The 13,574-nt window shown below is 45.0% G+C and overlaps 7 protein-coding genes across 7 annotated transcripts; 5 read left to right on the top strand and 2 right to left on the bottom strand.

Moving 5' to 3' along the window:
- Positions 1 to 191: 191 nt before the first annotated feature.
- Positions 192 to 940, bottom strand: FPOAC1_004254 (uncharacterized protein; the record flags this gene model as incomplete). The annotated part of the gene is made up of 2 exons (XM_044848806.1): positions 192 to 692; positions 743 to 940. 2 exons carry the CDS (start codon positions 938 to 940, stop codon positions 192 to 194), a joined length of 699 nt encoding a protein of 232 aa, XP_044707516.1.
- Positions 941 to 1,639: 699 nt separating this feature from the next.
- Positions 1,640 to 2,737, top strand: FPOAC1_004253 (uncharacterized protein; the record flags this gene model as incomplete). The annotated part of the gene is made up of 4 exons (XM_044848805.1): positions 1,640 to 1,732; positions 1,783 to 1,920; positions 1,989 to 2,595; positions 2,658 to 2,737. The coding sequence occupies 4 exons, from the start codon at positions 1,640 to 1,642 to the stop codon at positions 2,735 to 2,737; spliced, it is 918 nt and encodes a 305-aa protein (XP_044707515.1).
- Positions 2,738 to 3,680: 943 nt separating this feature from the next.
- FPOAC1_004252 (uncharacterized protein) lies at positions 3,681 to 5,502 on the top strand (the record flags this gene model as incomplete). The annotated part of the gene is made up of 5 exons (XM_044848804.1): positions 3,681 to 3,851; positions 3,900 to 4,243; positions 4,292 to 4,587; positions 4,681 to 4,854; positions 4,910 to 5,502. The coding sequence occupies 5 exons, from the start codon at positions 3,681 to 3,683 to the stop codon at positions 5,500 to 5,502; spliced, it is 1,578 nt and encodes a 525-aa protein (XP_044707514.1).
- A 545-nt stretch (positions 5,503 to 6,047) lies between these two features.
- FPOAC1_004251 (uncharacterized protein) lies at positions 6,048 to 8,211 on the top strand (the record flags this gene model as incomplete). Its single annotated transcript, XM_044848803.1, has 2 exons — positions 6,048 to 6,501; positions 6,575 to 8,211. The coding sequence occupies 2 exons, from the start codon at positions 6,048 to 6,050 to the stop codon at positions 8,209 to 8,211; spliced, it is 2,091 nt and encodes a 696-aa protein (XP_044707513.1).
- Positions 8,212 to 8,889: 678 nt separating this feature from the next.
- Positions 8,890 to 10,691, top strand: FPOAC1_004250 (uncharacterized protein; the record flags this gene model as incomplete). Its single annotated transcript, XM_044848802.1, has 5 exons — positions 8,890 to 9,183; positions 9,230 to 9,550; positions 9,606 to 10,228; positions 10,274 to 10,584; positions 10,642 to 10,691. The coding sequence occupies 5 exons, from the start codon at positions 8,890 to 8,892 to the stop codon at positions 10,689 to 10,691; spliced, it is 1,599 nt and encodes a 532-aa protein (XP_044707512.1).
- Positions 10,692 to 11,829: 1,138 nt separating this feature from the next.
- Positions 11,830 to 12,651, top strand: FPOAC1_004249 (uncharacterized protein; the record flags this gene model as incomplete). The annotated part of the gene is made up of 1 exon (XM_044848801.1): positions 11,830 to 12,651. The coding sequence occupies one exon, from the start codon at positions 11,830 to 11,832 to the stop codon at positions 12,649 to 12,651; it is 822 nt and encodes a 273-aa protein (XP_044707511.1).
- A 15-nt stretch (positions 12,652 to 12,666) lies between these two features.
- On the bottom strand, positions 12,667 to 13,050 carry FPOAC1_004248 (uncharacterized protein; the record flags this gene model as incomplete). Its single annotated transcript, XM_044848800.1, has 1 exon — positions 12,667 to 13,050. One exon carries the CDS (start codon positions 13,048 to 13,050, stop codon positions 12,667 to 12,669), a length of 384 nt encoding a protein of 127 aa, XP_044707510.1.
- Positions 13,051 to 13,574: the final 524 nt, after the last annotated feature.

The raw sequence follows: 13,574 nt of genomic DNA, 5'->3' as shown, positions 1-13,574 counted from the left end.
AGAGACAGGATTATACGTGATATGGTACCAATAGTTCGAACGCGGAACTGTATGTACTACCGTCAAGGGAAAGATATCCATCCTTCCATCTGCAGTATCAAGGAACGTACGAAGGGGTTTATTTACCCCAATTTCCGGCGCCATTGATCTAGAAGGCCCAAAATCGTCCACTGCTTGATTTGTTAGCTACTTTAATGAAGGGATGTGCTCTTGAACTTCCCTATCAGCTTCCAGTTGAAGTTGCCATCAAGTTCAAAGGTATGAAGTTGGCTTATATCCGGTGTGATCTTGATCAACCTTCCAGTGATAACTCCTTTTGGTGGCAGGGTCTTTGTAGTATTGGGATCTGTCGCTGGGTTGATATACAGAAGCCCATTCTTGTCCTCCTTTGTGCTGATCTCAAAGAGGCCGTTCATGTTTTTATCGAAACCCGGTTTGTTATCAAAATAGGGCGCTTTGATAAGACGTCCAGTATAATCATAACTCCATCCATGGTACCGACATCCTAAGATGGTGGCTGATCCGGAATCTTTTCTCGCCACTAGAAAAGCACGATGGCGACAGACATTATGAAAGGATCTCACAGTTTTGTCCTTGCCGAGGATCATCAAGATACGGAAGCCAGCGACGTCGTAAACAATGTAGTCACCGGGTTTTTTAAACCGGCCACGATGACTGACACACGTCCAAGTCTAAGAGAGAGGTTGAGTAAGTATGCAATAGAATAAGCTGCAGAACTTACCTGGCTAAAGATTGCTCGTCTTTCGGCTTGGAACCGTTCAGCGTTTGTGTACCATCCTTTAGGAAGCGATACAGGGTCTTCGGTCTGGCCCTCCAGTTCACTTGCTGAATGACCTTTTTTAATGGCGAAGAACCAGATGTTCCATAGAGTTGACACTATATTGGCCAATAGCGCCCCGATTAAGACAATGGAGGACATGTCGCTGATTTCCTGCGGTTGGTGGCTACCCCTTGCAAACTTGGAGAACAAAAGTATGTTCAAGCAAATGGTAATGGTCAGGATTCCGAGAGACCGCAGGTAACTTTGCTTGATGAAATGCCTGATAATTACCATTGAAGATATCAATCACGCATAGATTTCGACAGGACATGATCGCTATTCTTGCTCTCTGTCTTGCCTAATATGGAAATAGGGAAAGCGATTCCATTCACCAACAAACACATTGCATATGTTGCATTCCATTCTACTACCTTCATCCACCCACAATCCTTAGACTATACACTAACGTACAAAACTTCCCGATAGCGTTAGCGCTCCAGGATCGAGGCGAGGGGAAATGGTGGCCGCTGCATGTTAGATCCCTGTTAGTACAGATAACAACAACGTACCTTGACAAGGGTTAGTTTTGATCCACACGTTTATGGTTGCCACTTTAGGAAAGCTTGCGCAAAACGATAACGTCGGTAGTTCGTCAGAACAGACACGTCCCGCGATAATCTCGCGATGCAATTGACAGTGTCACTGAAGTGTTCGGATTCAAGAGTCTACCTAGTTACCTAATTCTTACACAGTTTCCCATTCATTACCTCTAGACCAACCACTCGCTTTGGTTATCATCAACTTTATTTTTGCATCAAGTGCATTGTTTCGGCCTTTGGTACAACAAATCATTTCGCAATGTCTTCCAACGCCTTTTCTGTCACTCTCCCTTCATCCTGGTACACGAGCAAGGGCATTGGGGAGTTGGAGAAACGAGCAATATTTTTCGAGGTACTGTATTTATTAGTTACCTACCCTAAGCCCACTGACAGTTCTCTTAGTCGTGGATTTTACTTGGGGCTGTCACCAAATATCCTCAGAAAGGCGTCGATTATAAAAATGAACTTTGCCAGGTGGATTTCACAGTACGCCGTTCTGAAGATGACTGGCAATCTCTGAAGGTTTTTCGCGACAGCGATGTAGGCTTCATCTTTTCCATCATTTACTGGACACGAGAATTTTCATCTGACATAAAGCGTGATTCTAGGGCTCCGAGATGCGTAGTCATTTGACCAAGACGGGAATGCTATTCTTCACAATGTCCAAAAAGACAGTCTCATTCGAGGAATACTTTCCTGGCTTGGAGGCTTTGCTTGAACGCGTCGACTTCACTCGTCTTGGTCTGAGGCGACCTCTCAAGTACCATAGCAACAACAACTGGAAGGCTACAGTGGATGCTTACCAGGAATGCCTTCACTGCGCATACGCACACCCTGAATTTGCCCAAGAGTTCAAACCCTCAGTATACAAAGTCACTGAGTACCATAACTATTCGCAGCACATCGCAGATGCCACGTCAGGTGGCGACACTGGCCTGTTCCTCTATCTGTTTCCCAATTGTACACTCAGCTTGTACGCTGGTGGTCTCACATGCTGGCGTACGAGTCCGACTGAGGAGCCTGGCAAGGCCAGAATGGAGTTTGACTATTACCACGAGCAGCCTGAGGGATCACCAGTTTTCGAAGAATGGTACAGATTCACTCGCAATGTTGCCTTGGAAGACATTGAACTCTGTGAGAAGTCGCAGGCCAACCACAATATTGGGGTCTACAACAGCGGATTTCTAAACCCTGAGAAGGAGAACGGTGTTGTTTGTAAGTTATTCAGCAGTGCAAAATCTAAAAAACTGGCTCGAAACTAATTTTATAAACTATAGACTTCCACAACCGTGTTTTCGAGTTATGCAATGAACAGTATGAGATGGAGGCAGGCAAGGAAGTCCAGGCAACTGCTTAGTGGCGGGAATAACGATCGCGAGGATTTTGCTCTAAAAAGGCTTGAGAACTAGACATAACACGAGTAACAGGTTGAAGTTATAGTTACAGCTTAATCCTCGGAGAATACATCGGTTTCGATATTTATCAACGTTGCAGTTTTACCACTTTTTTTACAATCCCCCAAAACAAAGTACCAACGTTCAGCCCTCGAAGTCGTAATGTTATCTTCTACATCTCTAGCGTTGCATCTTGTTATATCAATACAAGAAGCCATTGATCAAAACCAACTTGCGTACGGTGCTGATAGGCAAATGATTAGGACTGGGAAGTGCTATGAACCAAAGGAATAATTCTGATAACAGGCAAGCATCAGGAATGGAAATTCCAAACGCTAAAACAAGGGTAATTCATCCGCCGCTCTATCCTTCCCTTCTGAGATACAGTACCTGGGTATTTAGTGTTTACCCACTTATAATACTTATCTATGGGGCTTGTATTGTCCTATCGCTAATCTCAATCAACCAATAGACTGATATCAGAAAATATAGTAGACTTGGAAACTTGGCTGTTAGTACGGATCTACAACACCTTATCAACCGGATAACTACACTCAAGAAGGCTAAGTTCATATTGACCAACGCTGTCAGGATACACCTATCTGGGGATGTGAGAAACTCGAGGCCTCAGTACTACCTGATAAAAGAACTTGGAGTGAACATTTGAGGCTAATCTAAACTATCTTATTTTGTTTATCCATCTGTAAACGATTTAGTTCCGAATACCTATCTACAGTGATAAACCTCAATAGGATTATCTCGAGTGACTTATGCAGAATCAGCGTGCTCTTGTCCGGCCCAGGAATTGGAAAGTGCACATGTGTACAAATATCCTCGTTCCCGTCATTCTCATTGTAGATCAATCTACTAGTCCATATACCCTTATCTCATTACTATCCTTCTAACATGGATGTCAAAGACAAAAACCTCGAAATCCAACCTGTGGAAAGCCAGCAACACGGCACACTCCTGGAAGTCAATGAGTTAACTCACAAGTATGGACAGACCCAGCGCGGTCTCAAACCCCGTCATGTACAACTTATGGCTATCGGCGGTTCTATCGGCACTGCGCTATGGGTAAGCTAATTGCCTTTATCTGTGATAAACAAAGCTGACCGCACTCAGGTTGGTATCGGCGGCTACCTCAGCCAAGCTGGACCACTCTCCTGTGTCTTGGGGTTTACATTCTGGGGAATCTTTTTTATCTGGCCCACGTACTTGTGCGTTGCCGAGGTGTTGTCATATCTTCCCGTTCGCGGCTCCATTTTCGAACTCGCCTCTCGCTTTGTCGATCCTGCTGTTGGGTTTAGCATGGGCTGGACCTATTTCTTTGGCACATCTATGCTTGTTTGCGTCGAGTACAGTGCAGTTGCAGCCGTGATAGAATATTGGGATAGCACAACTAATGCTGCTGCATGGATCGCCTTGTCGATGGGTATTTGCTTATTTCTCAATATCATTGCCGTCAAGTGAGTGTTTCAGCTAGAGGTTCTACACTCTTACTGACAAATTGGTAGATGGTTTGGCGAGGCCGAGTTTATTATGGCTATAACTAAAGTGTTCTTGCTTGTCCTCCTTGTTGTTATCACTGTTATAACAATGTCAGGTGGCAATCCCCAAGGGTTTGCCTATGGGTTCAGCAACTGGGATGCCGGAGCCATGCACGAGTACTACGCCAAAGGTGCCGCCGGAAAGTTCCTTGGCTGGTGGTCTGTCGTCATTTATGCAGGATTTTGCATCGCGGGACCTGATATGATTGCCCTCGCGGCCGGTGAAATCCAGAACCCTCGTCGAACTATCCCTCGAGTCGCACGTATGATCTTTTACCGCCTTGTTGGATTTTATGTGATTGGAGTCTTATGTGTGGGGATTATTTGCTCCTCCAAAGACAAGAATCTTCTTACAGCCGTTGCGTCTGGTGCTTCTGGTGCTGCTGCTAGCCCATGGGTGATTGGTATCCAGAATCTTGGAATTTCATTCCTACCTCATTTCATCAACGCTCTTATACTTCTGTCGGCGATTTCCTGTGGTAATGCTTATGTTTTTGCATGCACGCGAACCCTCTATGGACTTGCCAGAGGTAAGTTTCTTCATCATTGTGTCATGACTCGTTCAGCTACTGACAGAGCACTTAGATGGCCAAGCTCCGAGGTTCTTGTTGAAATGCACTAAAACTGGCGTTCCTATCTATTGCGTCGCAGTTGTTTTCCTTATATCTTGCATAACCTTCCTTGTGGCATCAAACTCCGCGATAGAGGTCTTTTTCTGGTTCGTCGACCTAACCACCACCGCTTTCATCGCTACGTACACTTTTATGCTACTTACATATATTGGATTCTACCGTGCCCGTAAAGCTCAGGGTCTCACAGACGATGCACTTTATTACGTGGCGCCTTTTACACCATATACCCCCATCATGGCGCTAGTTATAGGTTGCACGGCGATCTTCTTCGTCGGTTTTGATGTCCTCAGCCCATTCAACACACGAGGATTCGTCACTCGTTATTTTGCCGTCGCATTCATCCTTGTCATGTATGTAATTGGCAAGATTGAGTACCTCAGACAGGGTAGGGGCTGGGTTGAACCAGAAAATGCGGACTTGATTACTGGAAAGGCTGAAATTGATGAGGAATGCAGGCAATGGGAGGAAGGAGGTATTGAGGACGTTGAGAAGGCTAGGTTGACTAAGATGAATTGGCTTAGGAGAACAGCAGAGAAAATGTGGTAGTATGGTGTCTATTCCAACGGATACCCTGAGTCATATTCTCGGTCCAGGGTGATTTCAATGACTAATGTGTTGTAAAGTTATACTATGAAATAAAATGACCTGTGTGTTGCGATGCGAGGGCATGATTTATTCTATCACATATCAGTTTTATGACAGCCACTGCTGATTGAAAACCAGGCTCTTGAACGTTTGCCACCTACAGCCGAATTTGATGGCTGGTCTCAATCGACATGTCAGAATAAGTCATTGAGTTTAATAACTATGTTTCCTGCTTTATGCGCCTTCATTACGCTGGAAAGTGCTCGCAGCCTGTCATAAAGTCCGGGAATCATATAATTCGTTCTGTATAAATAATAGTTATTAAAGTTTGAGGTTTATTCTAACCCTCGAACTTTTATCTTTTCAAGATCCAGGGTAATCTCCAACGCGGGGAAAAGTTAGGCACGTGATGAATTGGGCGATCTTTTGTCCATTCTGTTTGAGCCTTTTTGTCACTGCTAGCACAATCCCAGAACCAAAACGATCTCGTATTTCTTCTCAAAACCATGCTTTGCCAATTATGCTCGGGCTTTGATTTGAAAGCTATCATGCAACTCAAACTCGAGCCGCGTCTCCAACGTATCCGGATTGCCGATGAAAGCTGGAGCGATTTCGATGTATGCGATAGTGTTATCTACTTCTACCTCAACGAATACCCTACCTCAGACTATCAACCTGAAAATCACGTTATTCCGTACCACAAAACATTTGATGATCTATATCAAGCGTCTGAAGAATGTGATCTTTGCCGAGCTCTACTACTACACAGTGCCATGGGTATGATTAGATTTCGGAAGGACGTAGAAGACGACTATTGGGGAGAGCATGGTCCATCTGGTGAGGAGCTGCTTTTATGCGGCCTTGATTCAGGCCAGGGGATTCAGTTGATGGCATCAGATGGCAGTCGTGACTCGCCGTCTTATGCGCTGTTGGGAGGAGTAGGCTTTTATGTCGACAAAGGTAAGTTCAAGTAATAACCAGGACGTTGGGTATTCCCATTCCATATTTACTGGTTTACTAATAATCGTTATAGATAGTCCCATTAACCAAACTATCCACGGGCGTACTATCCTGGAATCACCCCAACCTGAAGATATCCTCAGTCCCATCAAACAATGGCTTTCGAACTGTTTGACTCACCATCAACATGAGAAAACTAACACAATGAAGCCCACTCGCCTTTTGAAATATGAACACAAAAACGGAAAGGTATCGCTATGTTCTTCTATCATCTCAGACATCAAGTATGCCGCCCTAAGTCATTGTTGGGGGGACGTGCAGCCACTCACACTCAACACTGCCACTAAATACCAACTTGAAGAAGGAATACCTATCGAAGCCTTCCCCAAAACGTTCAAAGATGCCTTCTGGTTAGTTCATGAATTAGGGATCTCTTATATCTGGATCGACAGTCTTTGTATCTTGCAGGACGACAAAGACGACTGGTTGCACGAGTCATCGCGAATGGGTGATGTATACGGAAACGCATTTCTTACCATCGCCGCTACTAGGGCAGGAAACTGCTCGGACGGGTTCTTGGGATCTAGAAAGGGCCGCGAATATATAAATGTTCGCTTTTATCAAGACGAGATGGAGGACAAGGTTGCTGTATCTCCGATGCCTCTCGATCGTATTGTAGCTGGAGCCAGCATCATCGATATGGAAGAAGAGCTGTTATCGAAACGTGCTTGGGCCCTTCAGGAACGATATCTGTCAACCCGAACAGTACACTTTGCGAGTGATCAAATGTACTTCGAATGTCAATCAGGCTTTCAACCGGAGGATAATCACATGAAGAACAATGATAGCGACCCAGACTTTAAAATACGCAGAAGGATGGCAGCATCAGACAAAAACCAGCATCGAGATGCTTGGGCGGCTATCGTTCGGAGGTACACAGATCGATATCTGACTGTGGAAAGTGACAAGCTCCCAGCAATCGGGGGCTTGGCTGCCCGCGTGTTCAACGAACAAATTCTCAATGACCCTGGCGAAGAGTATCTTGCTGGTCTCTGGAGGGGCAATCTTCTCTGGGACCTAGTTTGGGCAGCTAGTGAACAAGATGAATCAAGAAGCATTCCAAAGAGTTACATGGCGCCATCCTGGTCTTGGGCCTCCATCAACCAGCCTGCATTCTTCCAAGGTCCAGAGGATATCCAAAGTCTTGCTATTGTCAAAGACGCAAAGGTTGATCTGGAAAACCTTGAGAACTCATTTGGCCGAGTAACCGGTGGTTGGGTCCACGTGTGTTGCGTTAAACTTCACCCATGCAGTGTGAATGTGGATGACAACCGCTTATATTTCGGTGAGGGAGACGTGGTTTTTAGTGCCAAGGTAGAACTTGACCCTCCTAGGTTCAACCAGCCTTCAGTCAGTCTGGCGGACTACGAGGAAAAGGAGTCCGACTTGGTTGTAGTTCCCGTAACATTGCGCTTTGACGCTAGAAACCCTCGATACGAAGACCACGACATCGTTCGCGGTGCCTATTTTCTGATACTTGTGTCATCAACGTCTTTGGAAGGTCCACCCAACGGCGCTCCTCGTTATCGGAGAGTCGGTCTCGGGACTTCATTTGAGGAGGTTGAATACGAAGATGCAAGAAAACAAATGAGAGACAGATGTCTAACGGCAATAGAACAGGGGACATTGGAAGATATTATTATAGTATAAGATACCTATATACATGGGCCTGGAATACTGGAGTCGCAATAGAGTTCCAAGTTTCTGATCTTGTCACTTGGATGTTTCTCTGTATTTCTGGGAATGTATACGCCCTTTGTTTACGTTCAAAGCCACGCCCTTGATAGTATATTCCTTATCAATATGAGCGGTTGATTCATAACTGTCTTACTATGCCTCTTTGCGTCCTATCAGCTTGTGTAGCATTTGGGGGCCATATGCTCAGTGACATCTTACATTCTGGGGGACAAGTAACATTCATATCTCCCCCACAAACCAGTGCTATAAATACCTTTGCAGTGACTTTCAGCCGCACCAGCCAAACATTATCAGTCTTTTTATATATGAGGCTGTGAACCATTATTGTCTTGCCCAGCCCCCAGAGCCTGCCTTAACCCCAGAGCTATTAGAAACTCATGCAAGCCTATCACTCTTAGCCCTACGCCACCACGACTCTCGGTGTGAAGTTGCACAAGACTTTTTTTCAGAATGATGTGACACGGGTTACGTCCTGTCCCACCTCGGGCTTTTCTTCTATATTAAAGACGTTGTGCTCCGCCACGTCAGCAGTCTTTCGTATTCGACCATCATAAAATAAAGGGACTCTTCCCGATTAATTAGCCAACGTGATCGATTGTCTCAGATTATTGTCAAGCCTAATCCAACATCATGTCTCTCAACACACCCGCTGCGGGCCAATCTGCCCCTGTCAACAATCCTGAAGCGCTTTCTTCCGTCCGTGAGGATTTATTGTACAACCATTCCACCGGCAATGTGGACGTGCCACAGGGCTTCAAGTATCGTCAATACCGAATATTCGGATATACGCTCCCTTGGTATGCGTCACCAAAGATCCAGTTGGGTATGGTCGCTTTTGTATGCTTCATGTGTCCCGGTATGTTCAATGCACTGAATGGTATGGGTGGTGGAGGAAAGGTGGACACCACATTGGTGACAAACATGGTAAGACTATACCACCTAGCAAACATACACCGCTGAAGAACTACAGAATACTGCTTTGTACAGCACTTTTGCCGTCGTCGGATTTTTCGGGGGCACCTTTGTGAACCGACTCGGTGTCAAGATTACACTCGCCTTGGGTGGCATCGGCTACGGTATCTATACCATCAGTATTCTGTTGTCGAATCACTTTGGAAAAGATGTCGAGGGTTTCAATCTCTTTTCGGGTGTTCTCCTTGGCTTCTGTGCAGCGATGTTATGGACTGCCCAAGGCACAATCATGATATCGTATCCACATGAAAACCAAAAGGGACACTACTTTGCCTGGTTCTGGGGAACCTTCAATCTAGGCGGTGTTCTTGGAAGTCTTGTAAGCTACTGATAGCATGTCATCAACCCATCTACCATACTGACGTCTATATCAGATCCCACTCGGCAGCAATTACCACAGCAAGGACAACGTAGATGTTAATGACGGTACTTATATTGGTTTCATCGTCCTCATGTTCTTTGGAGCAGGCCTAGCTCTTCTCCTCTGCAACGCAAACGATGTCATCCGGAAAGACGGTTCTTATGTCATCCTGATGAAGAACCCGACATGGCAGAGTGAACTTCTCGGCTTGTACGAGACGATCCGATTTGAGCCATTCGTTATCTTCCTATTTCCCATGTTCTTTTCGTCTAATTGGTTCTACGTTTACCAGCAAAATGCTGTCAACGGTGCTTATTTCTCGACAAGGGCCAAAGCTCTAAACAATCTACTGTACTGGCTGGCACAAATTGCTGCGGCTGCCATATGGGGATACTTACTCGATCTGGAATATCTGCGCCGTTCTGTCAGGGCCAAGATCGCTCTTGTGGTTCTTTTTGTCCTGACATTCATTGTGTGGGGTGGAGGTTATGCGCATCAGAGAACATATACTCGAACTCCTGACGACAAAACGGACAATGGAGAAAAGGATTGGAATGATACAGGTTACGCCGGACCTCTTTTTCTATACATCTTCTATGGCTTCTATGACGCTGCTTGGCAAGCTACTGTTTACTGGTCTGTCGTATCACATTTGTACTGTTGTCTTACTAATTCGTGTAGGTTCATGGGTGCTCTCTCGAACTCCGGTCGTCGCTGCGCAAACTACATTGGTTTCTACAAAGGCATTCAATCAGCCGGCGCCGCAATTTCCAACAACCTCGATGCCAGGAAAGTGTCATTCGAAGCACAATTCATCAGTAACTGGGTTCTTCTGGCCACATCTCTTGTCATAGCTGCACCTGTAATCTTTCTTAAGATTCGAGACCATGTCGCAGTGGAAGAAGACCTGGAGGGAACAGACGAAACCCTGGCTGATATCAATCCCACGTACATTCTTACCCATCCAGGTCGCAATGGGGAGATTTATGAAAGTAAGGAATCAAACAAGAGAGGCCCTGGATTTACTGCAGTCTAACTGTGATTTGCAGTGGACTTTGATGAGTTTAATAGTTCTACCAAGTTACTTCGTCGATGGTGAGGGATGGTTTGAGAATGTGTGTTTTCCTCGGTGCATCGTACTTTTCACTCACTACGAAACTTCATAGCTTTAATACAATGCTGTTCTGGAAATGTTTTCTATATTATGCAAGTATTCAGAAACAATATCTATCCAATTTGCTACCATCGGTTGACATTAGACACCTCATATCTGTAGAGATGATCCAGAAACTTCCTCACAAATCAAAACGCCGCAAACATATTCTCCAACATTTCATAAGTCCAACTCGATTCGTCCTTCCCACACCTGCAATCATCCAACTGGCTGCCTGGTTCATCGTGAAGTCGAAAACCCTAGGATGAGTCGGTAGGACGAAGCTGAAATTTGGTCATGGAAAGCCCTTGGTTCCTTGTATGTATTGACTGTATGTAGTTAGTCTGAATGCAGTTTATTGTCTAGAAGCATTTGCGACGAAATTAGTAGATCGTTTATGCTCCTTGGACTATAGTTTTTAGACTATTTGTTTCTTTACTGGTATACCTTATTCAATTTTCTGCACTTTACATAACTAGCATCGGCATAGTTTGGCATTTTCTCATTCATCGTGTGTATTCATTGCAATGAATTGCCTGTCGACCTACTTGCTGTTTTAAACCCTCATGGTGCACGATTTGAAAGAAATCTCTAAATATGCAAGATGTGTATTGGCATGCTTATCCTTATACCCGGTTGCATTATTATATGATCCTGCATAACGTAATGCTGTCGGGATAAGTCCGGAAATAATAATTTCCGACCGAGCTATTCCGAGCAGGGGTCTATATCATTTGTTGGTGATCCTTCCAGGTTAGGTGAACAAACATCTTGCAAAAGCTCAGTTCCTTCATGATATTTAATGATCATGACAGCTGTCTCGATATTGCGCCCGCTTCTTCTGTCATTAGCTGCATAAGTATGTTCGTTCCTTTCATATAAAGATCTAACTAAAAGTTTATTTTGTGTCTTGAAGCTATTGTTGACGCAAACAATTCATGCAGGAACGCAAACTATTAGTAAATGAGACATGTCACCGAAGCTTTTGTAGCCAAGAAACGAACAAACCGAATCGTCTCCGCGCCTTCTCAAAGTCAACTTTATCGCAACAAATCGACAAAAAATACAAATTAAGGTGTCATCAATGTCGAGCAGGGATGAATGGATCATCTCCCAAGCAGCGCCCTCCCTGCAAGATCTGAGCAATATGTCCGTGAAATGTCACCTCGACGACGCTATCACCATTTGTCGTTATCTCAACAGAGAGATGAATGCAGAGTCTGCTGCAAGATTGATTACTACCATGGCGAGGCGAGAAGCCACAGGCGACCCCGACGCTAGACCCGTTGTTGTGGTCCGGATAATGAGACTTATCGCCGAATGCTTGATCCATTTCGACCAGGAGCGCGAGATGATCCTGGATCTACTCATCGCCATCCAGGATCTACCATCCGACGGAAGATACCATTGGTGGAAATTGCCAAGTTTCGAAGCACAATGGACACGCTGCTTTTTCGAAAAATTGGAAAATGTTGACGCGACAGATGTCGCCTTTTTCAAAACCACTGGGTACTTGGAAGCGACTATGTATCTCCGTGGTATCTTTTCCATCACTGAAGATTGGGGATGCAGAGCACTCAATACAGTGTGTATGGAGCAGAAGGAATTTGAAGGTCTCGTTCACGAATCCTATCAATGGCTCAAAATCGCCGGGCCAAAATTGATCGAGAATCTACAGTCAGCTCAGGTGAAGTCTTTCAATAGAGCTGTACGAGGTCGGAGTGACAAGATTTACATGATGGAGGTTACCATGTATGAGCACTGGGAGCACTGGAAGAAGAGATTCCTGCAAGTCAGTCATGACGAGGATTTTCTATCGCCTGAGGCCAGACAGGTGGCAAAAGAGTGTCATGAAATTATGAAGGGCCTTGTCATGAAGCAACCTGCAATCCCGTCAGAGAAATGACTGAGGATCTTCGCCCTATTCTTCCGCATTTTCCACCCTCACATCCTTTGCCGTTTTTGTCCTCTCTGAATCTGTCTGATCTCCTGTATTGACGGTTCCTTCACGCTCCACCATCATGATAACTGCATTCATTGCCACAGGCTTATGTGTCACGCCCTTGGGCACGACATACATGTCGCCTTCTTTCATGATCACTGGCTCTTTGCCTTGGATCTCCATCGTCAAGTTTCCAGATAGTAGGTAAAAGAGTTCCTCTGAGTCTGGATGGGCGTGCCAGATGAATTTACCGTCGATTTTGGCGACTTTGACATCGTGGTCGTTTATTGAGGCGACGAGACGAGGGGACCACTTTTCGGTGAAGGAGGAGAGGATACCTGGGATCGAAGTTGCTTGGGTCATTTTGTTTGCTTTTGTGTGTTTGTCTCTGAGAGTGATTGTTGATTTAGAAAGCTGATGAGCTGGTTGGTCTTGTTGAAACAATGAATTATCATCCAGGGCCGGAGGCTTTTATATCGTTGAGTTAACTTGAGCTTACATGGATGACGGTCCACTCTGGCCTGTCGCTTACAAGGCGTCAGCAAGGGCGCAGACTAAGATAGACTATGTGGGGAAGTATCTTGTCTCCCCGAGATTGGTAATCGCGCGAATTCTATTGCTTTCTGTCTCGTGTCTTTATTCCCGGTGGAGATGAGATGTGTATTTACACAACTAGCCAAAAGTTAAATCCAACCTACACAATTCTTTTGAGCGAGATAAAATTAACGATACCACATGGGACATTTTCACATGATGGGATCGAGAAATATTTGGTTTCCAGTATCGTTGTTCCTCACAATTACAGATCTCATGATGCTCATATTTCGGTATGATCGATGACGTCTACACAGCAATGAACTCTGTGATAAGCAACATGGGTATATGGA

This window comes from Fusarium poae, chromosome 2, assembly GCF_019609905.1.
Source record: "Fusarium poae strain DAOMC 252244 chromosome 2, whole genome shotgun sequence".
Lineage (NCBI taxonomy): Eukaryota > Fungi > Ascomycota > Sordariomycetes > Hypocreales > Nectriaceae > Fusarium > Fusarium poae.
Note: the sequence above shows the minus strand (reverse complement) of the source record. Positions and strands in the feature narration are given on the sequence as shown.